General features: G+C 43.8%; 2 protein-coding genes across 2 annotated transcripts in view; both read right to left on the bottom strand.

Annotated features, from left to right (window-relative positions):
* Positions 1–13,706: 13,706 nt before the first annotated feature.
* Positions 13,707–17,199, bottom strand: LOC135233088 (uncharacterized). The gene has a single exon (XM_064296270.1). The coding sequence runs from the start codon at positions 14,987–14,989 to the stop codon at positions 13,949–13,951; it is 1,041 nt and encodes a 346-aa protein (XP_064152340.1). The 5' UTR covers positions 14,990–17,199; the 3' UTR covers positions 13,707–13,948.
* A 5,933-nt stretch (positions 17,200–23,132) lies between these two features.
* tmem127 (transmembrane protein 127) overlaps positions 23,133–25,168 on the bottom strand; it is a 29,826-nt gene continuing 27,790 nt past the window's right edge. Inside the window, exon 3 of the mRNA XM_064296269.1 lies at positions 23,133–24,825. Coding sequence (XP_064152339.1) covers positions 24,515–24,825 — 311 coding nt within the window. The 3' untranslated portion in view covers positions 23,133–24,514. The remainder of the gene's footprint in view (positions 24,826–25,168) is intronic.

The following is a 25,168-nucleotide window of genomic DNA, read 5'->3' as shown; positions in this document are numbered from 1 at the left end:
CTGCAGCTGTAGACACAAGATAGTCTGTTATGCTATGGTAGCAACAGAACGAAGTGGACTATATATGGATTACCGTCATTGTTTTATTATACCAGCGTGTTTTCACGCGTGTGCACAGAAACTCAGAACCTATCAATAAAATGGTTTAGCTATTTCTCAGCATAATGACAGATTGAAAGACTAAACGAACTCACCCGATACTGTCTTCAAATAATGTCTGGCACTGTCTTCCACTGCTTCCCCGACGTTCAGACCATCCCCTCACTGATAAAAACTAGACCCTACGGTGTCGGATTACTTGCGTCGCCATGGATGTCGCTTGCCGTAAAGAAGTTTACTAGATGTCGTAACCGTTTAGATTTGGAGATCCAGCTCTTCCGCAGCCCACCTAATAAAAATGGCCAAATGGCGGGCAAACCATATGGCGGACATAGGTGGTCCCAATAGTAAAGTTGTAGAGCACATTCAGATGCATCGGTCGATGAAGTTTTGTGTTGATCGGACTTACGGTGTGGCAGTTATGGCCTTTAAAAATACGACCCTTTGTTATAGCGCCACCATCTGGTCGACATAGGTGATTTTTCGTGCCTGAGTAGTGGGGGGCCATAGGAACCCACCTACCAAATTTGGTTAGTCTACAACTTATGGTTGCTGAGCCTCAGACATTTTAGCGGAGAATGTTTCCACGCCCCAAGGAAAAAGTTGAAATGGCGGCCAAACAATATGGCGGACATAAGTGGTGCCAATGGCAAAGTTGTAGAGCACGTTCAGATGCATAGGTCGATGAAGTTTTGTGTTGATCTAACTTATGGTGTGGGAGTTATGGCCTTTTACGCAAAACCCTATGTTATAGCGCCACCATCTGGCCGACATGGTTATTTTTAGTGCCTGAGTAGTGGGGGGCCATAGGAACCCACCTGCCAAATTTGGTTGCTCTAGGACTTATGGTTGCTGAGCCTCAGACACTTTTAGCGGAGAAAAATAATAAGAATAATAATAATCCTAACAAATACAATAGGGTTCCACCAGCTTCGCTGCTTGGACCCCTAATTAAAGCCGCAAGCGCCATTGGGAGGGGTCCAAGCATTGGCACCATCGCGCCCCCTATGGAGCGATTTTAAAATGGCTTTGTCTTCATGATCATATGCCTTCACCCAACATATCTACTGAATATCATGACGATCGTATGAAATATTGATGACTTATGGCCAATTTTGTGCCAAGAGACGCTGCCAGATGACTTAGTTGCGTCGCCATAGATGTGTCCTGGCCGCTTCCCGTAAAAGCCTTTACTATGTCGTAACACTTAGATGGGATTTCGTAACATTTAGATGGTCCGGCGTGTATGCACAGCTGCAGTGTTTCTGCGCCGCAATGAAAAAAGGCGTCACACTAGTGTTGTCACAATACCAAAATTTTGACTTTGATACTGATACCAGGTTTAGTATTACGATACTCAATACTGAAATGATACTTGAAACTTAAACGATGCTAATTCGATACTCGGTACCTAACGATACTGAAATGACCTTAATAGATCAGAAACGTAATGTCCACAAGGGTTGACCTCATTTTCGAATTCATGGTTTATTAACAACCTGGTGCATTAAGAAACTTTAAGTTGAAGCCTCTTCAACATATTAATATGCATAGGCCTATAGTGTTACAACACTGAACAACAGAAAAATGTTAAATATATTAAAAAAATTAAACAGTTGTAAAGTAAATAATCTTTAAAACAGGTCTTTCACCTTTAAATAGATTTAAAAACAGCATATTTTAATAACAATACAGCATCTATCTATAATAAAATATTTCCAAATTGGAACACCTATTGCTACTGAAGTGAACTGAGTCACCTCACTTAGCCACCTTAGTTGCTACTGCCTTCTAGCGAAGATTCTGACAAATTACACTTTTCATCCTCTCAATCAGTAATGCGGGAGACAATTTTCCCTGGCTTTTACATTTGACTCAAAACTGCCGAACGTCGGAATATTCTAATACCGAACCGCTCCTTTTTTTTTTTTTTTTTTTAAGTACCGAGAAAGTGCTGAAGTTTTGGCATACCGTGCAACACTACGTCAGACACATATTCCAATCCATTGCTCAGCTTAGCAGAGAATGCACATTTCAGAGCGCCACAGAGACAGACAGAATAATAACACATAAATGCACATTTCAAATAATAAATACGACATTGAGAAAAAACGTTAAAAAAAAGACGTAATAGCAACTCGCGATCTGCGTGCTGCGCGCAAAGTAGCCTACCGTTTTATTTATTTAGACATTGGCAGATAAGAAAATGTTTGGTTACGCTGGCCTATAAAACGCTATTCCAACAGCAAAAGCAGACATGTTATACATCGTTAGAAAGCTTATACTGTCACCTACGGAATAGATGAGTTGTCAATCAAGCCATATTGCACTAAAAAGGGCGACAACGCCGTAAGCTACAGGTGTGGTATTACGCACAGCTATTTTTGAACGTAGCCTACCCAGTGATCAAAAATCCGCGTATATTTCACAAACGGATTGTCCAAGACAATATATGACCATTCAGTCGCAAAAGGGACATCTGCACACGTAAAACCAATGGTAAGATTGTATATTTATTCAATGTTTAGTCCCAGATATTGACTGTAGAATGACATGGTATATTTTTTTTAAAAACTTTGTCTCGTTTATTTCGTTATTCAGTGAGCAGCGTTTTCACTGCTGTATTGACATTTTTAGGGCTAATGTCGGGTTTATCTTGTTGATACCGAATATTACATTACATTACAGGCATTTGGCAGACGCTCCTATCCAGAGGGACGTACAACAAAGTGTATAATCATAATCGAGAACAAGTGTGTCGAAAACCCTAGAGAGAAGTACCGTTCCAAGTGCAGGGAACAACCGCATAGTTCAACTTGGACCCTGTAGGTTAAACTGATTAACACTAACACAAACAAGAACAGCAACAACGCAGTCTATGCAATAATACAAGCAATAGTTAAGACGAGTTAAGACTAAGTCACGTACGAAACAACTACCTAGTTACAACCCTAAGCTTACAGTCAATGTAGAGATTAAATTGAGAATACGATTTCTCTCAGCATAATGATGGATTTAAAGACTAAACAAACTCACCCGATGTTGTATTCAAATGGACCGTATTATTTATTTAGACATAGGCAGACTACAGCATAAATTGCGTCTTTTGTTTATATTCAATATTAGTAATTGCAGTGAGAAACTGTAGCTGTAGGTCGTTATGTTATGGTAGCAACGGAACGAAGCGGACTATGAGGCTACCGTCATTGTTTCATTATACCAGCGTGTTTTCGCGCGTTTGCACAGAAACTCAGAACCTATCAATAAAATGGTTTAGCTATTTCTCAGCATAATGACAGATTTAAAAATTAAACGAACTCACCCGACACTGTCTTCCAATGCTTCCCGACGGTCAGATCGTCCCCTCACTGATAAAAACTAGACCCCACGGCAATAGTTAAGACGAGTTAAGTCACCTATGAAACAACTACCTAGTTACAACCCTAAGCTTACAGTCGATTTAGAGATTAAATTGAGAATACGATTTATAGCATAAATTGCGTCTTGTTTATATTCAATATTAGTAAATGCAGCGAGAAACTGCAGCTGTAGGTCGTTATGTTATGGTAGCAACGGAACGAAGCAGACTATGTATGCATTAGGCTACCGTCATTGTTTCATTATACCAGCGTGTTTTCGCCCGTTTGCACAGAAACTCAGAACCTATCAATAAAAAGGTTTAGCTATTTCTCAGCATAATGACAGATTCAAAGACTAAACGAACTCACCCGATACTGTCTTCAAATGGATGCAGGCTCAAGAACTGTCTTCCATTGCTTCCGCGACGCTCAGACCCTCTCCTCACTGCTAAAAACTAGACCTACGGTGTCGGATTACTTGCCTCGCCATGGTTGTCGCTTGCCGTAAAGAAGTTTACTCGATGTCGTAACCGTTTAGATTTGGAGCTCCAGCTTTTCCGCACCCCACCTAATGAAAAAGTCCAAATGGTGTGCAAACCATATGGCTGACATAGGTGCTCCCAATTGGAAAGTTGTAGAGCACATTCAGATGCATCGGTCGATGACGTTTTGTGTTGATCTGACTTACGGTGTGGGAGTTATGACCTTTTAAAGTATGATCCTTTGTTATAGCGCCACCATCTGGCCGACATAGGTGATTTTTAGTGCCTGAGTAGTGGGGGGCCATAGGAACCCACCTACCAAATTTGGTTGGTCTACAACTTATGGTTGCTGAGCCTCAGACATTTTAGCGGAGAAAACTGCCACGCCCCAACTAAAAAGTCTAAACGGCGGGCAAACAATATGGCGGACATAGGTGGGGCCAATGGCAAAGTTGTAGAGCACGTTCAGATGCATAGGTCGATGAAGTTTTGTGTTGATCTAACTCATGGTGTGGGAGTTATGACCTTTTAAAGTATGATCCTTTGTTATAGCGCCACCATCTGGCTGACATACGTGATTTTTAGTGCCTGAGTAGTGGGGGGCCATAGGAACCCACCTGCCAAATTTGGTTGCTCCAGGACTTATGGTTGCTATGCCTCAGACACTTTTAGCGGAAAAATAATAATAAGAATAATAATCCTAACAGATACAATAGGGTTCCACCAGCTTCGCTGCTTGGACCTCTAATAATCCTAACAGCTACAATAGGGTTCCACCAGCTTCGCTGCTTGGACCCCTAATAATAATCGGAACAGATACAATAGGGTTCCACCAGCTTTGCTGCTTGGACCCCTAATAATAATCCTAACAGATACAATAGGGTTCCACCAGCTTCGCTGCTTGGACCCCTAATAATCCTAACAGATACAATAGGGTTATAGCAGCTTCGCTGCTTGGACCCCTAATAATCTGAACAAAAACAATAGGGTTCCACTAGCTTCGCTGCTTGGACCCCTAATAATAATAATAATAATCCGAACAGATACAATAGGGTTCCACCAGCTTCGCTGCTTGGACCCCTAATAATAATAATCCTAACAAATACAATAGGGTTCCACCAGCTTTGCTGCTTGGACCCCTAATAATAATAATAATAATCCTAACAGATACAATAGGGTTCCACCAGCTTCGCTGCTTGGACCCCTAATAATAATCCTAACAAATACAATAGGGTTCCACCAGCTTCGCTGTTTGGACCCCTAATAATCCTAACAGATACAATAGGGTTCCACCAGCTTCACTGCTTGGACCCCTAATAATAATAATAATCCGAACAGATACAATAGGGTTCCACCATCTTCGCTGCTTGGACCCCTCATAATAATAATCCTAACAGATACAATAGGGTTCCACCAGCTTCGCTGCTTGGACCCCTAATAATAATCTGAACAGATACAATAGGGTTCCACCAGCTTCGCTGCTTGGACCCCTAATAATAATAATAATCCGAACAGATACAATAGGGTTCCACCATCTTCGCTGCTTGGACCCCTAATAATAATAATCCTAACAGATACAATAGGGTTCCACCAGCTTCGCTGCTTGGACCTCTAATAATCCTAACAAATACAATAGGGTTCCACCAGCTTCACTGCTTGGACCCCTAATAATAATAATCCTAACAGATACAATAGGGTTCCACCAGCTTCGCTGCTTCGACCCCTAATAATAATAATAATCCTAACAGATACAATAGGGTTCCACCGGCTTCGCTGCTTGGACCCCTAATAAAAATTATTATCTTGGAGGGTGGGGGCCCCGAACCAATCGCGGGGCCCTGAACAAATGTTTACTTTGTTTATTGGGTCGGGCCGGCCCTGATTTCTATGTTTTAAATTAATTAGTAAAATGACGATTGGGTTTAGAAAGTTTAAAAAAGAGAGGAAGTGAGGTATGATGGAAGGGAAGTGGAAAATTCTGGAGATTAGACAGAGGACGGAAGTGAGACGTAGCGGGAAGTTGAAAAATCCATGAACAAAGGAATTGAAGACGAAAGTTAAAATTGTATCCTATTGTATTCTCTGGTTTTTTCTGTTGATTTACCATGGGAGAGTACATTACATTATTACATTACAGGCATTTAGCAGACGCTCTTATCCAGAGCGACTTACACAACTTTTTACATAGCACTTTACATTGTATCCATTTATACAGCTGGATATATACTGAAGCAATGCAGAGTACTACGTTCACCTCTGGATTAAGGAATTTTGGATATTCTACCGTTTTCATGAGAGAGGAATTTAACCTAAGAAAACAGACAACAGCGCAAGGGACTGGTTTGGAGTTTTAAAATTCCCTTTTACTTTTTCTCATTGCCAGAGCTGTTATTAACTAAAAAGTAAGAGATTCCAGAAACTTAACTTCCCCAAGATCCCAGATCCGTTGGTTTTAATAATCTCCACTGAAAACGCAGATTTTATTCTCTCCACTTGCCCCGACACAGGCTTACATGTTCCCACTAACATAAACTCATAGTCTGTGATAACCACCTAACTGTTGAATGCCTACTTTATATTTTCGTTTTGGTATTAATTTTACTTTATTATTTTTCCTCGAAAGACGGAGTTTGTTACTAAATCTCTGTGGTTAAAATTGTTTAATTTGAACGAACTTTCGGAGTTGTGAACTGACGGAGTTGTCTCCGTACTGTCCGAAAAAAAAAGTACAAAACTGTACGTTTAAGGTACAAAAGCTTGTCACTGGGGTGGTACCCTCAAGGGTACGTCTTTTGTACCTTTAGTCAAAGGAACAAAATTGTACCTTACTTGTTTGTACCTTCTAAGGGACAATAGTGTACCCTTGAGGAACAACTATGTACCTTATGCAATGGTACAACAAATGTACCTCTTGAAAAGGTACAATTTTGTCTCATTAGGGTACCACCCAAGTGACAAAGCCATTTTGTACCTTTAAGTGGCAAAAAGGTTCCTTCATGATATACTCCTTTAGTGAAAAAAAAATAAGACAAACCACAACTTCAGATTGAATATAAATTTATTCTAGTCCTTAAAATGAACTACATAACAATTTTATCCACAGGGACCTCATGTCAAAAAACAACAAAACATTAAAATACAAAGTAACATCATCTTTAAAATGCACAGCATAAAATGAACTACCCATACATAACAGTCTTATCCGAGGGGATCTCATGTCAAAAAATGCAAAGTGCACAGCAGTTCATGCCCCCCCCCAATTTGCATACATTTGCAGACTCAATTAACTGTAGTATTTGGTTTTCGTTTTTTTACAGGAATGCAAGCATACTAACAAACAGTTTATCATCAACACTGTATGTGTCCAAAGCCTAGTAACATCATCATTAAAATGCACAGCATAAAATGAACTACATAAGTTTTAGGATCTCGTCAAAAAACAATGAAACATTAAAATACAAAATACCATCACCATTAAAATGCACATTTTACTACATTGATAACTGAGACCTACTGAACGTTATAACAGGGGCGGTATAGCGAGGGAGCATCGTATTTGGTTTTCGTTTTTAACATAAATGCCGCATACTAACAAGCAGTTTATCATCAACACTGTATGTGTCCAAAGCTTGATGATCAACCACCTCAAAAGGGTCAAGGACAGTCCAGTCCTTCTCATATTTCACCAAGTAGGCATAGTAATGATAACAGAAGGAAAGAGGAATTAATAATTTTCCACATAACGCCCAATCTGTGTGTATGTTAAGAATATATTTAATCTGAAAAAACAAAGGAATATCTTCAGAGTGCATGTGACCCACAACAAAGACATCTCTCACACAGTACTTAACACTATTCATCACTAACTCTGTTACTTGCTAAAAGTGTTATGTCCTGAAAATCAGTTATGGAATGCTGAAGAGCTGAAGGAAGAGACTGTAACAGTGTGCTCACACTGTGTCCCACAACCTTCTCATACTCTCCCAACATATTAGTTGAGGAAAATTCCCAACACTGTCTATATTGATGGCGGCTGCTTAAAGTTGATGTAACATTGACAGAGTTCCTAGAGGAACTAGCTACCTGTTTGAAATATTGATGTTTCCCTTCAAATCTCATGCACCATAAAGGCCGTAAAGGACCATAGGACAACATCAGGCAGGAATAATGCATCAAGTAATGACATTTTGGAGTAATGACATTTCCAAACTCTTCTTCCATGCCATACAAAAACTCAGAAACTAATTGGTCAAGAAGAGGAAGATACTCTTTTTTAACAACTGGCACCATTACTATGTCAACAATTTCACGGCATAATAAATAGATCCGCCAGTAGCTACAGCCTTCAGGTACCCTGTGTGCCATCAAAAAAGGAAGCAGGCGGAATAAACACCACTTCTGTGAAGCAGATCCAACAACATTGAAGTCCTGTAAAAGTTTTTCTGACAGAGGCACAAGCTTATTTGTCCGATCATTTTGTCCAAATGACATTTTTCTCAGTTCATCATTTAGTTCTTGTATGGTAATGTGTTTTTCACAATGAGCTTTACTTACAACAAGCCTCAACACCAACGGTGCTACACCCTCCAAGAAATCATGCATGACATCTGGAGGAAGATATGTTGTGACATCAAAGTAATCTAACTGGTCAAATACACATCCACCACAAACTCCATACATTCCTTTGTTTTCTGGATTTTGTTTCACACACTCTGGGTGGTATCTGTGTACATCAGTATTTCTTAAAACAAAATCTGATTCACTGAAGTTTTTTTTCATGTCGGAATGAGTAGCCAAGCAATATCTACAGATTCTACCAGAACTAACAGACATGTTAAATCCACCTATCATGTGAGATGACAGGTTGTCTCCCAATATGACAGCTACAGCTCCATAAACACGTTTCTGCATGCCATTAGCAATGATACTCAGTCCTTCAAATGACAGCTTCTCAAGGTCATCCAGTAACGGTTTCAAAATAACGTCTAAATAAAACTGTTTGACGTGACAGTAATGCTAGTAAAGCTAGATGAATATGTTTTAGCTGTAAACAGTACTTTGAACCTATGTTTCCAACAGTGTAGTAAATTGCACAAAGTTTGTGCCTGTTGTGTTTAGAACCCAGTGGATTACACACTTCAAATTCATCCTCATATAGGTGCAGCCTTAGAGCATCTGGATGATCTGCAAAGACTTTGTGATTCCTGATATAAAGTCCATTTCTATAATCAGTTAGAACGTGTACATCTCTTTCACAGTTTTGCTCTGTCTGCACATAATCCCAAACATCCTTGTGAGAGCAGTATTTCTGAAGTACATCACAAATAGGAACATAAGAGTAGCTTCCAATCTTACGACCACTTGAGTCTCTCAGCGCATAGTCTACAGGTTCAGTCATTTCAAGTTTGGATTTATTGGATTTGGAAGATGATACACAAGAAATGCATCATAGTTTTCCTTGAAGAAGTCAAACAATAAATGTACATCATCCAGTATTTCTTGTTGTACAGCCTGAGGAAGGTGTCTTTTTTTCTTACATTTCAGAATGAAGCCAAAAAGGTTTTCTCTAAATTGCAGCAACAGTTCATTCATCGACAACACCACTGGGCCCCTGCTCATCCTCCTCCACTGCTGTTTCCTGGATGTCACGAGCAGTGGCCACAGGCAATATAATGTCTTTATGCTTCCGGTAAATATGGCGTCTGAAGGACTCGTATTTTGAAAATGTTGATTGACAGTTATTAAGGCCACAAGTTATTGTAAAATTTGGCTCGTGTGCATGAATAAGACCGATGTGCTGGATTAACTTAACCAGCGTGAAAGCTCTCCGAGAGCATTTAGGACAACAGAATGGACGAGGCATTGCTGGCAGACATTAATCCAAAAGGTTAATTACCCTGGTCACTGTTACAGGTAGAGGCTTGTCATCATCCTCAGAAATTTTCAGAAGTTACCGCTGAATGAAAACCAGGGTGTTCTTCAGACGAGATGGATACGCTAAGTTGTAAACAAAGTAGGCAGAAAATGCAGCGATGACGCCTTCATCCACACTAAGAGCCCTGCAGACCGGCAGCCCACCACTTTGACCACTGCAGAGACTCTTCGAGTGAGCACAGACCTCCAGTCAGTGACATCCTGCACCTGGACAATTGGATATGGTGATGGCAGCTCATCCTAAACAGGAGATATCAGATCGAAGTGGTATTCACTCAGTTAAATTGCATAAATATACCATAAACATTCCAGAAGATAAACACCCCACATCCATAAACACTGAGTAGTTATTATACACACCATCAGTGTGTCAATCAGTAGGCAGCTGCCTATCGAGACAACATTTGGCATCCTCAACAAGTAGGTGGTCCCAATCGAAAGGCAGCGAGAGACAGTTGTCTTGTAAGACACCTTATTTAGATAAACTGGTTGAATTGAGAAATGTAACTGTGGCAAGTGAGTGCCACCCCTCCTGTTTAAAACACACTCACGGGAGACAACCGTTTCCGTAAGTAGCACTGCCGTGCTTTTTTATTTACACACGCGTCTTTTACAGACAATTTTCACATTCAAGACGGTTCCGTAGCCGCCTTGTCATCAGCCCTTCTCGCTCCAGCTTCCGGTCTTCCTTTTAAAAACCCCAGGCTCACTGTTGAAAGCAATCAGAGGCAATCAGCGCAATTAAACAATTAACAATTATCGGCGCTGATTACCTCCAGCTGACAGTTGTGACGAAGGATCCGAGAGCCGCTCCTCTCACACTCTCTCTCTGCAGCCGACGCTCAAACCACGCCCACCCCACCACATACCCCCACCGCCCGACTTAGGCCGAGGAGCCATCCGGCCGATGACCAACCCCCCCCCCCCCCCCCCCTTCCTGGGGGCGAGAGAGGAAGTCCGCCACGACCATCCGTACAGCCGGTCTATGGATCACCTTGAAGTTAAAAGGCTGCAAAGCCAGATACCACCGAGTGATCCGGGCGTTGGTATCCTTCATGCGGTGGAGTCATTGGAGGGGGGCATGGTCCGAACAGAGGGTGAATGGGCGACCCAGAAGATAATACCGGAGGGCTCCGACCGCCCACCGAATGGCGAGGCACTCTTTCTCCACCGTGCTGTACTTCGCCTCCCGTTGTGACAGTTTTCGGCTAATGTACAGCACGGGGCAGTCGACTCCCTCCACCTGCTGGGTCAAAACAGCCCCCAGCCCTCTGTCCGACGCGTCGGTCTGCAAAACAAAAGGGAGAGAGAAGTTAGGTGTGAACAAGAGCGGCTCCCCACAGAGAGCTTCTTTTACCCTCTCAAACACCCGCTGGCACGGTTCCGTCCACTGGACCGGATCTGAGGCACCTTTTCGGGTTAAGTCAGTTAGGGGGCTGGTTAGCTCCGAAAATGCCGGGATGAACCTTCTGTAATAGCCGGCCAGCCCCAAGAACCTCCTTACCTCTTTTTTTGACTTAGGTCGGGGACAGGCTGCAATCGCAGCGGTTTTGTCCACTAGAGGCCGCACCTGTCCACTTCCCAAGTGGTACCCCAAATACCGTACCTCCGCTCGGCCAATAGCACACTTCTTTGGGTTAGCCGTGAGCCCTGCCTGCCTTAAGGATTCGAGCACTGCCCCCACATGCTGCAAATGCTGCTCCCAACTGCTGCAATGGATGATTACATCATCCAGATAGGCAGCAGCATAACCAGCATGCGGACGCAATACCCGATCCATCAGGCGCTGGAAGGTGGCAGGGGCTCCGAATAACCCAAACGGACGTGTCCTGAATTGGTACAAACCATCCGGAGCGGAGAAAGCCGTTTTTTCCTTAGATTTAGCAGATAAGGGAATCTGCCAGTAATCCTTGGTTAAATCCAGCGTCGAAAAAAATCGAGCCATGCCAAGCCGATCCAAGAGCTCGTCGACCCGAGGCATTGGATAAGCATCAAACCGTGACACTTCATTTACCTTTCTATAATCCACACAGAAGCGAATAGACCCATCAGGCTTACCTACCAACACAATGGGGCTACTCCAGGGACTGTGGGATTCCTCTATTACCCCCAGCTCTAGCATTGCCTTTATCTCTGCCTGAACCAATTTCTTTTTGTGTTCCGGCAATCTATAGGGGCGGGTCCGCACTGTCACCCCCGGGGAAGTCTCAATGTGGTGGTGTATGAGGTGCGTGCGTCCTGGTATGGGGGAAAACACATCAGCAAAACGCTTTTGCAACAAGGCAAGGTCTGCTCTCTGATTCGGTGAGAGATGGTCATCTGAAAGGGTTGAGATCTGATTGGATGAATTTGGTACCTCCGGCCCCAGCTCATCTCTCTCCTTATCCACCGTAACCAGAGAGACAGCCACCACCTCCTTCCACGCTTTCAAGAGATTGAGGTGATAAATCTGTTTTGCCCCCTCTCTATCAGTACGCTCTACCTCATAGTCAACCTCCCCCGCTCGCCGTGTGACCGCAAAGGGCCCTTGCCACTTAGCAAGTAATTTAGAACTAGAGGTAGGGAGTAACACAAGAACTTTATCTCCCGGTGAAAATTGCCGTAGTTTAGCTCCTCTGTCGTAGTGCTGTTGCTGACGTGCCTGCGCCTCGAGCAAATTCTCCCGTGACAACTTACCCAGTGTATGGAGTTTTGCTCGCAGGTCCAGCACGTATTGTAATTCATTTTTACTAGGACTCGGACCCTCCTCCCAGTTTTCTTTAACTAGGTCCAATATCCCCCGTGGTTTCCTACCGAACAGTAGTTCAAAGGGAGAAAATCCCGTGGAGGCCTGGGGAACCTCCCGCACTGCAAACACCAGAGGAGATAACCACTTATCCCAATTACGGCTATCCTCATGAACGAACTTCCGGATCATAGACTTCAACGTTCTATTAAAACGCTCAACCAGCCCATCCGTTTTGGGATGGTACACGCTGGTTCTAATAGAATGAATGCCCAATAACCCGTACAGCTTGCGTAGTGTGCGTGACATAAACTGTGTGCCCTGAGCAGTCAGAATCTCTTTCGGGATTCCGACTCGGGAGATTATTTGAAACAATGCCTGCGCAACACTTTTTGCCGAAATGCTGCGCAAAGGAACTGCTTCGGGATACCTTGTCGCATAATCCACCAGAACTAACACGAAACGGTATCCCTGCGTGCTCCGATCAAACGGCCCGATGAGGTCCATCCCCACTCTCTCAAAAGGGACCTCCATTAGCGGAAGGGGGCGCAACAGCGCTTTTGGTATAGCCGGGGAATTTACTAGTTGGCATTCAGGGCACGACGCACACCACCGACGCTTGTCGGCCCAAATGCCCGGCCAATAGAAACGGTCCATTATCCGGTTCAGTGTTTTCTCATACCCTAAATGACCAGCCATGGGGTTAAAATGAGCCGTCTGAAAAACCATTTCCCGAGAGCTTTTAGGCACCAGCAATTGGGTGATTTCCTCATTAGTCTGAGTGTCACGACACACTCTGTATAACCTATCCCAAATTATTACAAAATACGGGTGAGTGAGTGTTGCATCAGGGCGCACCTGTTGACCATCAATGGACATCACGTGGTCAAAGGCAAAGCATAGGGTGTCATCACGAGACTGCTCGAGTGGGAAATCCTCCATGGGGCGAAACACCGGTACCTGCGGAGGCTCCCACCCTGTCGCGTCGGACGACCCCGCGTCACCGCTGACAGCAGCACACACATCACACAGCCCTACCCGTCGTGAACGCACCCCCCCACCTGCCTGGTGGAACCCCGGCTAATCAGTGCCTAAAATCAGAGGGTGCGAGAGGCGGGAGCTAACCGCAGCCTTTATTTTATGCTTTTTCCCTTGACACCGAATTTCCACTGAGACGATAGGGTACTCGTGTAAATCCCCATGCACACACCTTATAGATACCCTTGATGCTTCTAACAACGCCTCAGGTCGAACCAGGCTTTGTCGAATCATGGTCTGCATAGCCCCTGAGTCCAACAGCGCCTGGTGTTCACTCCCTTGAATCCTTACCGGAATACAGTACGCTCCGTCTAGGTCGGGAGCGGAGGTGGGCGGGCCGACAACACAAACCACCTGCCCCACCTCCATGAGCGGGCACTCGCGGCGCAGGTGACCCGGTTGTCCGCACCGCCAACACCCCGGTCCGGGCATCTGAGGAGCTCTCTGTGGGTCGTATCCCGCCGCCACTGAGCCTGGGGCTGGGGAAACAGAAAAAAAGGGTTGTTGCGGGAAAATGCGGGGGTTTGGGCACGGGGAAGGGAGGAAGAAAGGGGGGAAGGAAGGGAACGAGGAAGGGCTCTCCTGCGCGGAGCCGGGTCTGCCCGTCCTTGCTGCTGCTGCTGCTGCTGCTGTGACTGGCCGCGGGGGTAGAGCGCCAGGTGGTCCTCCGCCAGGGTGACGGCGGCCGCCAACCCGGTCGGCCGATGGCACCTCACCCAATTCGCCGTCTCCCCCGGGAGGCCATCGATAAAACGTTCGAGGGCCAGCAGCTCCACCACCTCGTCGGCTGACCGGAGTTCCGGTCGCAGCCACCGATGCGCCATGTCCAGCAGTCTCTGGGCGTAAGCGAACGGTCGGTCTTCTCCTGCCAAGGCCGTCTCCCTGAACCGCCACCGGTGTTCTTCCGGGCTGTATCCCAGGCGGTCCAGGACCGCCTTCTTCAGGTTGACATAGACCGTCCGCGCTGTGGGGGGTAAGCTGTGTGCAGCTCGTTGTGCTTCCCCAGTTAAGAGGGGCAGGAGGCGGACGACCCACTCCTCCTCCGGCCATTTACTTGCCCTCGCGGCCACCTCAAACCCCTCAAGGAATGCCTCCGTGTCATCCTCCGGGGTCATTTTTGGCAGATGGAGAGCTACGGGGGGTCCGGTCTGTTGCTCTCGGGAGCTGGTTTCTCCCGCAGCCGCTAGCTGCAGTAGAGCCTGCGTCTGGAGGGAGGTCTGCGCCCGCAGAGCCTCCAGCTGTTCGGCGTGCATCGCCGCCTGCCTCTCCTGCATCGCCGCCATCCCCTCCAGCATCCTTGCCAGCGCTACCACTGGTTGTGGCGTTTCCCCCTGCTCCTGGCTGTGCTCCATGTTGTCTCCTCTGTGTACTGTGTTTACTACTACCCCCCCGCACGGGCCACCACTGTGGCAAGTGAGTGCCACCCCTCCTGTTTAAAACACACTCACAGGAGACAACCGTTTCCGTAAGTAGCCCTGCCGTGCTCTGTTATTTACACACGCGTCTTTTACAGACAATTTTCACATTCAAGACGGTTCCGTAGCCGCCTTGTCATCAGCCCTTCTCGCTCCGGCTTCCTCCACAGTATAAAAATACTGCCAAACGCAAGAGATTGGCGCGAGGTAGCGAATCTCCAGAGAAGTCAGGTAAGAATTCTGAAGAATACTGCTGATTCACCGTTTATAGTGAATTTTTATTTGACAAATAGGTTTCTTCTGGCTGGAAACGACATAAGTAGGTGGCAAAAGACGGTAAGACATTGTGTTAGAAGTATTAATGAAAAATATTACCTATTTTTATGTATTTTTTTTTTTTTTTACATTTTGACAAAACATTCCATGTCCAAAATTATTCATATCCTTTCTCAGTAATCAATGGCAAAGCTTTTATTTGCCATCACAGCAGTCAAACGGTTCTTATGATTGCCAGCAAGCTTTTTGCATGTCTCCACTGGGATTTTGGACCACTCCTCTTTTGCAAAGATCTCTAGGTCCTTGAGGTTGGAAGGCTTCCTTGCCATCACTCTGGTCTTTAGTTCCCTCCACAGATTCGTGATGGGATTCAGGTCTGGACTCTGGCCACTCCAAAACATTGATATTGTTTTCTGTTAACCATTTCTTGACCACTTTGGCTGTATGTTTCGGATCATTGTCTTGTTGGAAGGTCCAGTGCTGCCCAATGCCAAGTTTTTCTGCAGACTGCCTGATGTTTTCCTCCAGAATCTTAATGTAGTCCTCTTTTCTCATGATTCTGTTTACTTTGACAAGGTTGCCTGGCCCATTGGTTGAAAAATACCACCAAAGCATTACATTCCCACCACCATGGTGTTCTTGGGGTTGAATGCTTCTCCTTTCTTTCGCCAAACGAAATTCATGTCCCTGTGTGCAAACAACTCCATTTTCGTCTCCTCCTACCACAGAATTGATGACCAAAAGCTGTCTTCTTTGTCCAGGTGAGCTTTTGCGAAGGCTAGGCGAGCTTTTGTGTGCCTGTTTCAGAGAAGCGAAGTCCTCCTTGGTCGGCGTCCATGGAGGCTAGCCTTGTGCAGTGTCCGCTGGAGTGTCTGCCTTGAGATGTTGGTACCAGAATTGCACAGATTCTTCAGGATGGCCTTGGTGGTGATCCTTGGATACTTCTTGGCCTCTTGCACTACCATTCTTGCCAGCGCAGGGGTCACTTTTGGCTTCCTACCACGCCTTTTGAGATTTTTCACAGTGTGGAACTCCTTGTACTTTTTGATGATGCTTTGCACTGTGGCCACTGGCACTTGAAAACACTCGGATATGGCTTTGTAGCCTTTCCCCTTCTTGTGAGCAGCCACAATGCGCAACAGGAGGTCCTCACTAAGCTCTTTAGTTTTAGCCATGACTTGCAATTGACTAGAAACTGGCTAGAGAACAACTGCATCAGCTGTTCTCAATTTATAGTTGATTAGAATGCTCTAGAACATGGTAGAAATTACCAGGACCATTTGGAATGGTATAGAAGCCTGCATTTCCTCAAACATTTGCAACAATTTCAAGGGGTATGAATAATATTGGACATGACATTTTTTGTAAAAATGTTTAAAAAAAAACATAGAAAGGTAACATTTTTCATTAATATCTCTAACATAATGTCTTGCCGTCTTTTGTCACCTTCTTATGTCATTTCCAGTCAGAAAAAACCTGTTTGTCAAATAAACATTCATTATAACTCAAAATTTGGCATGGGTATGAATAATTCTGGGCTTAACTATATATATATATATGTACATATCTACTGTCAACAAGCCCTAAAGTTTTGTATGGACAGTTTTCCTTTCTGTTTCTTTTTTACTCTTTAACTTATCAGAATCAGAATCGTATTTTATTGCCAAGTACGTTTGCACATACGAGGAATTTGTTTTGGTCAACACACCGAGGCAGCCATCTGCGGCACCGTCTTATTAGATGAGAAATGAGAGAACAGGAGGAAGGAGGAGGAAAAAAACAGTCCTTTCAATGAAACGAGAGGGCACTCGTTTCATTGAAACGAAGAAAAACCTCAGCACATAGCAACATCATAAAAACATTACAACAAAACTCGAAGACTTGCACATGTGGTAGGGACTAGGGTGTCGGGGAGGGGAAGTGTCGCAGCACACTGGGGGGAGCGCGCAGCCGCTCAGGCGCATCGCATCAACCCTCAGCAGACTGCACTGTAACGAGGGAAGGAGGGGGGGTGGGAGCCAAGAAGGCGTTGAGTAGGAGGTGGTGTGTGTTATCTTTGTGTGCGTGTGTGTGTAAGTCCATGGACTTCATCTCCACCACAGTCTCAACATTGTCTCTGCCGTCTGATACTGATGACGAGGACACGGCCGTTGCCGTGGAGACGACCTCGAAGAGTCCTGATCCAGAGACAAAGTTCCATAGGAGCAGGGAGGTGGGGGTAGGGCCGAGCATCTGTCTGCATAACAATCCAGGAGAGTGGAGAGATATCAGCCTTCCAAGGCCGATGTGGGGGAGCCAATGAGGATAAGATTGTTTTGGGTTCAGGCAGACTTCTGCATTTTTCGTCTACCTTTAGTCCTGTGGTTCTCTCAGCTTTGTTCCAATCATCCGAATTTGATGGCCCATTTCAGTGAGCCGAACCGACAACTTCTCCAAGTTGGTATCCGTCATGCGAATTTGCGATCCAATCGCATCCAGTTTGTGATTGAGCTCGCAAATCGCTTGAGTCTGAGTGTTGACAGCCCTGCCCGTTCCCTCAATGGCGGGCAGCTTCCCAATTAGTGCTGCCAACGCCTTCTGAACTTTGCGATAAATCAGGATGCTACCAGCTCCAAACAGCAGAAAGCCTGTTATCATAATTCCAATCAAGTAAACGTCTTCAACATCCTCAACGGAAAGGATCGACAGGCACACAACCCTCCACTCCTTCCAGGAGTCCATCGTGTATCCGGCTGCAAACGTTCCGTCAGGGCAAGAGGGCTCTCCCTGACCCGTTCTTCTCATCGAGAAAATACTATCAATTGCGTTGAGAGACCAGTTGATCAGATCCATGATTTTAGGTTTCGGAGAGAAATGCAGAGAGAGGCTCCGGATAGTTCAGACAGACAGCACAAGACAAGAGAGCAGCAAGCAGGGGCAGATAAGGGCAGGGAGGGAGCAGAGGAAAAAGCGTCCGCCTTCGTTGAGAGCAGGAAGAGATGCTATCAAGCTATCCCCTTTTAAAAAATCGTCAAATTATTCACTCATCAAATTGATGTGCGGCTACACGGAGTATAGTGGTACTTCGTTAAGGGGCGATTTAATACGAGTAATGCAGAGTATTCTTTTCACCTGGCATTTTGAAAATGAAATACGCTAGGACAGCAATATATTTTACTGTACTACTTCAACTTACAAATGCAATTTCAAGATTTTAAGCAGTTAGTCCAAACATACACCAAATTTGTATTAAACCAGGCTCAGACTGGTGCACACCCTTTATGAAACTTAATTATTGCGGCACACCCGTTACCACAATAATTCATACATCGTTGTAATTGTATATGGGATATATGAGAAATACGAAGTATGAGAGTGCGTTACATAAGACTGCCATAATTAGTCCACAATTTCTCTGGATTTGTGATGAAGGTTCAGACTGTATGTATACTAAATAAGAACATTTTTACTGTACCATTGAGGAGATATGACGATTAAAGGTCATTATAACTAGAACTATATCAGAGTACTATATTTGGTATTACATTATCCTAGATTATTCCAAATTAGCCAACACTTTAGCCTGACTGGTGAAAGCAATTGCCCATGCCATATGCAAATGAAATATGAAGTTGAACTACTGTGGAAATTTTGATATACCCATTTAAGGTCATTATAACAGAATATGAGTTTACAGGTATATGGTAACACTATCTCTCAGAGACCATTACACAGGATTTTTGCATAATTAGTTCAACTGTTTTGTGATGACCAAAGCTCAGACTATATGCACACCCAATAGGAAGAGGTTTTACTGAGAAAATTTTGAGATGCAGTCAGGTCCATAAGTATTTGGACAGTGACACAATTTTCATCATTTTGGCTCTACGCCACCACAATCCAGATTTGAAATCAAACAATCAAGATGCGATTTAAGTGTAGACTTTCAGCTTTAATTTAAGGTTTTTGTCAAAAATATTGCATGAACAATGTAGGAATTACAACCATTTTTATACATTTTTAGCCCCCAATTTTAGGGGCTCAAAAGTAATTGGACAAACTAACTTAATCATAAATTAAATTGTCATTTTTAATACTTGGTTGCAAATCCTTTGCAGTCAATGACTGCCTGAAGTCTTGAACCCATACTCATCACCAGACGCTGGGTATCTTCCCTGGTGATGCTCTGCCAGGCCTCTACTTCATTTGTCTGCTTGTTGGCCCCCCGGGGTTCTCGCGCATCTGGCGGTTTGTCCATTCACAGAGGGTGTTCATTCAGTCAGTCGTGTTGTTCGATATAGCCAATAGCCAATAGCCAATAGCAGTGGGATGTTCAACTGTCTGTTAGGTCAAACAGGTGATATTCAGCTCCAGTCGTTCCCTACCTACTGGCCCAGTGTGTTTTACGTTCAATCGGCGGCTTGTCTGCACACCTGGTGTTCGTGCACTCGGCCGTGTGTTCGGGGTCACGCGGGGTCCACATGTGCTCATTTGTTTGGTGTGATTCGCCGGCCATGGGTGTGTCGCTGCTCATCTGGGGGCCCAACAGGTTACAGACCAGACCAGGCCAACAATTGCTAAGGGGCCTGCGGTACGGCAATTAAGGTAGTCGCTAAGGGGCCTACGGGATGGCGACACTGGTCTTAGTTGTGTGATTGTGTAACAAACCAGGCTTACGATTGCTATGGGACCTATGGGACGGCAATCGAAGCAGTCACTAAGCGGCCTTCGGGATGGTGACACTGGTAATAAACTCGCTAAGGGGCCTACGGGACAGCGACACTGATGTGATTGTGAAAGAACCAGACTTATGATGGCTAAGGGGCCTACGGGACAGCAATCGAAGTAGTCACTAAGGGGCCTTCGGGACGGTGACACTGGTAATAAAAGTTTGCTAAGGGGCCTACAGGACGGCAAACAAAATAGTCGCTAAGGGGCCTACGGGACGGCGACACTGGCCAGAAGAGCGTGAATGTGCCGGCAATGGTATGCATGGTATGAATGAAGAGTGTGTTCTGTGAGTCTTAAGTGTTTGTCAGTCTTACGTGTTGTCTTGTGCATTAAATCGGCCGAGTAATTGGGCATGTAAAATCTAAGTTGGGAAACGCGCAAATAAAAACCTAGGTATTACCAGCTACTTCACTGAAGTGTTTTGATGAGAGAGGGTGAACAAGGGTTGATTTTACCAAAAAGAAGTGGTGAAATAGTTGTAGACAACTTATGCCCTCTTCAAACGACCAACTAGCATGAATAGAAGAGAATTCAGAAGAAACAGTAATCAAGCAATGCACACGCAGGGATATACAAGTGTTTTTTGTTCTCTGGGCTGTCGCGTTCGTAGTGTTGTGGATAGCAGTCCTTAGATGGATGGTAAGTCGTAAAAGGGAAATATGAGGTGTGCCTACAATCTTAATAATGCATAAACGTACTAGCCGTGTAGCCTCGCTTGAAGTGCAATCCCACCTGAAATTGTGATTTAAAATAGGGAAGAGAGCACAAGAAGTTGTGTATTGACTATGTTGATTCATTTGTTGATTGAAAAAGTTGGTGTGGTTCTTGAAAAACATTTTCTTTGCTTGGACTTTGATGATGACTTTGAATCAGATCACGATAGTGATTTTGTAGAGAAGTGGGTGCTTGAAACACATAAGTTGGGCTGCACCTTTACAATGGAGAGCCAGCAGTGGGAGGCAATGCGTAACGAAAACCTGCACAGGATTGTGCTACTGAATGAGACACAGTGAAGGGAATACAGAGATATAGAGTCTGTCTGCGTTGTCTCGGGTTATTTACTCTGTATGGATCTGTTTGTGCGAATTTTCTGATTCACAGGCTGGTTTGCCTCTTTATTTGCATTCAAAAGTTAATGGGGGGATATAGAAACTATAGAAAAGGGATCAGGACACACTTTTGGCTAGAACGTACCTACATAGACTCAGAGGGGATTGAAAGCTATCAGTGAGCTACCACAGCTTTAAATTGATTAACTGAGTATCCTAAGTGGGTCAATTTGGAGCAAGTCCAAGTAGAGTTCCCAGACATACAGTGGTTATCGCTGTTACAACAACTGTGGACAGTAGGAACGCTTGGCCTATTATTGGACCGACTGTGTGATGATCCGGAAAGTGAAACAACTTTGCCACTCACACCATTTTTGAGGATACCAGACGGATTTGCCACTCTCTCTAGGACGGGACAGACTGTTACTGAATCCTTGACTGTGCATCACCATTAGCCCAAGGAGAGTTAAATGGGAAGCGGGTAAGTGGGCTGACATTAAAAAAACAAAAGAGTCTGAGGGCTCAGAGACACTGACCTCGGAACCAAGTGCACACTGGAAGTATAAAGCGGGGGTCACAGTAGAGAAAATAATAGTGCTAATAAGAATTAGACAAACAGACGAAGAACCGGAGATTCCCAGGTCCCTAGCCAGTTGTGCCGGACAAGAATACATGGGGGCGAATGCAGGGAAAATGAGGAGGAGTAAGAGCATTGCGGAAGTGAGAATAATAACGCCTATGGAGAGAACAGCAAAGCGCCACCCAGATCACAAAAAGTGGATTCCGAAGTACATGGAAAAATGGAACAAAAGGACCACAGGTGGCCAAAAGAGGGCACGTTCGACCTTGCCTACTGTGATGAGGTGGGGACTGTCATAACACACCACAAACCCAGGGACATGAGTGACAAGCGTTAAGGCAAGACAGTAAGGGAAAGGGAGGTGCTGGGGTGGTTTAGACAAGAAGGGAAGCAGTATAGGGAGACAGTCAAAAAGCGAGAAACATAATGGAGGGCAAGGACAGGGAACAGGAACGAGAAAAAAAAAGAAAGACGTACAATCTGTGCTACATCCCAGGCTCTGTGTTTACTCACAACTGGAGTTATAAAGCTTTAAATAGGGAACCCCCTAAATGGGCAAAGATTGGCCAGATTTGGCATGTGCACAAAGCGGTTAATAAATTCTATTTTATTAAACCTTGTCGTTGGTCTGATCATTATTCGGATAAAATGCTTGAGCCTACCACTTCAAAGGACTTACACAAGTTATATCATCATTTAATGTTTTAATATTTAATATTGAAATTCATAATCATGATTGAATTAATTTTATGAGACTGATTAATTATGAGACTGTGGTGTGGGGATGGCTGGTTTAAGCAGCCACACCTGCCCTAATTAGACCTGGCTAATTAGATAATTGGTTAAGCAAGTTAGATAATTGGCCAGGCTAATTGGACCCGGGAACAGGGGTGGCTGCACCTGTTCGTATTGAGGTAATCGGTGCGCACAGGTTAAATCTGCCATCCCCACCCACACAAGGAGAGCCTCTCTGTCATGAGTTTTGACATCTGCTCCTTAGCTTTAACATCCTGCCAACCTCATGAATAAATGTGGATTTGTTTTGAACGTTGTCTCCCTGTGTCTCTGTGCTGGAGAGCCCCTTGGAAAGCCAATTCAGAGGCCTGTGGCAGGTTCGTTTGCCACAGAGACTGATTATACCGTTGCACCATTTGATCATCACGAGGTAATATATTTATACCTTGTGCATTCCGTGGTGCCTACTTGTGAGGATTGTTAAAACGGATAGATTTTAATTATTTATCCTCACTGTTCTACAATTCGTAGAGGTGTTTTCCCCAACAACATTTAAAACCAGAGTAGTTCTGTGGCTAAAGTGGTCTAATCCCTGCCATGAACATTGGTTAGCCATAGAAAACGGCATGTCCATTTCTGAAACCTGAATAAAAAAGTTAGTATTTTAAACTTTGAAAGTTGAAACTTGATGTCCCACAGGAAAAGAAGAATGAAATTCCACAAACCAATTATTTCCCAGAAAATTCATATAGTTCATTGTTTTGATTGCATGAAACTTAGCCAAAATGACATTTAAATTTCCACATCAGGACTAGCTTCTGAATATTAACTGACAAATATCACAATGACCAAAGAAAAGTCAAATGGATAATCACAGGACCAAGAACAAAAGAGGATTTTGGCAATACTACCTATACAGCCAAGATTTACAAAAGCATTTCAGTTAATATAACAACACACAAACAACAGAATCAAAAAGGGGGAAAACCTGTGAACATGACTCATGCTGGTTTAAAGGCAAATAATGTACAATAATTGGCCAATCTACATTATCTGTTCATTTCCACAAAAAAAAAACTTAGAAAATGTATAACAAAATGGCAACATTTTTATTTAATTTTTTTCAGGGCTATGTATTCTTACTAGGATACAGAAGCAGTGCCACATGCATAAGCCAGTTGTAAAAATTGTCGCTTTTGAGAAACAAAGTACATGTTAGTTACCTATTATGTTTATTATGGATGAGAGCTTTGCTTTCATGGTCAATATCTGTTTTTCACCAAGTTAGACTGTATTTTTCAATTGTATACAAGACCCAGAATGGAGCATCTGTAGTAATATTAATGTTGACCACTTTTCAAAAGAAAAAACATCATAGCTACCACTGTTATTCTAAATTAATTGTATTTTAAAATATAACATGCTGTACGATACAACCATATTTGGAAAGTGATACCTTAGAATCAGGCCTCCAACAATTACGCATTCAACCAAGTACCCAGAAAAACCACAGGGCTTAGTATGAGGCTTCACTGTTCATTACTTAAGTGCCACATGTGAAGTCTCCAGAACAGCGTGTGAAATAGCTTGCTTGTTTCAAAAGTCAATGACAAGCTCCAAAGAATGAGGTAATGAGAAACCCACATCTACACTTAACTCACTACCCACTGCAATTTATGATCCTTAAATTGAATTCCTTTCTAGGTCCTTTATACAAACATACTGCAGTGGCATCAGTGAAACATAGGGAGAAAGGCAGGGGGAAAAAAATCAATAAAACAGGAAAATCTTGGGAATAAGAAACTGACAAGTGTTACTACTTTTCTAATAGCATTAACTGTTAAATTGAATGAAAATTATCATCTCACATAATGTGTGAACAAAAAATAAAAAATACATTCAAATATAGGAAGAATAACAATCATTTAACATAGTATAAACTCATTTAAATGCTGAAAGGTCACCAGGAGCTCAAGCATGACGTACTTATGGTGGATAGGATGTTGCTGTATGTGTGTTTCGGTACTTTTATTAGGTGTGTTTTGTTTGTTATTTGTTTTCTGTGATGCCCATAGCAGTATTAATTATTTACAGAAGAAGAGACACAGCCTACTAAGGGGTGTATGCAGGGGGTGGCTGGAACTGGTTGGCTATGTCATATTCAGCTGGATAGGTTTCACTGCTTTCTTCCATTTCAGACAGCAATTCCAGGGCTTGTTCCTCCTCTTCAGTAGGATAATGGCGCAGCAGGTTAGCAGCCGTGGCTAGAATGGAGGCGCCACCTGCTCCAGCCACAAGATAAAAGCTTATGGCAAAGGTGACATAAATAAAAGAGCCATGGTACTTTTTGTGCTGCTGTTGCAGGGACAGGATCAGTTCCGAAGCCCAGTAGCAGAACCCAATGACCGTGGCACACTGAAGGACTGAGAGTTCAAAGATAGAGAGGGTAAAGATGGGGAAACAAAAAAAGAGAAATGTTTAAATTTAGTACACTAATAACCAAAGATCATATTAAGATTACTGAAGATAATCTTAAAAGTTAGTGGGGTCCTGCCAAAATAACTAGTTTAAATTCTTTGAGGATTGTCTAACATCAAGGTAAAATTGACCATAAAAGAGCTGACTCTTTTGCCAAGCCTTCATATTTTGAAACCAAAAATCAAAGCTGCTACAAACCCACAGAAAACCAATGTCACTTCCACAATAGTCAACTCCTCACTGAACACCAGAGAACTGGTTATGTATCCGCTCTCTAAAACCCTTGGA

The sequence above is a fragment of the Anguilla rostrata genome, chromosome 10 (assembly GCF_018555375.3).
Source record: "Anguilla rostrata isolate EN2019 chromosome 10, ASM1855537v3, whole genome shotgun sequence".
NCBI classification, from domain to species: domain Eukaryota; kingdom Metazoa; phylum Chordata; class Actinopteri; order Anguilliformes; family Anguillidae; genus Anguilla; species Anguilla rostrata.
This window is presented reverse-complemented; position numbering and strand designations above follow the sequence as displayed.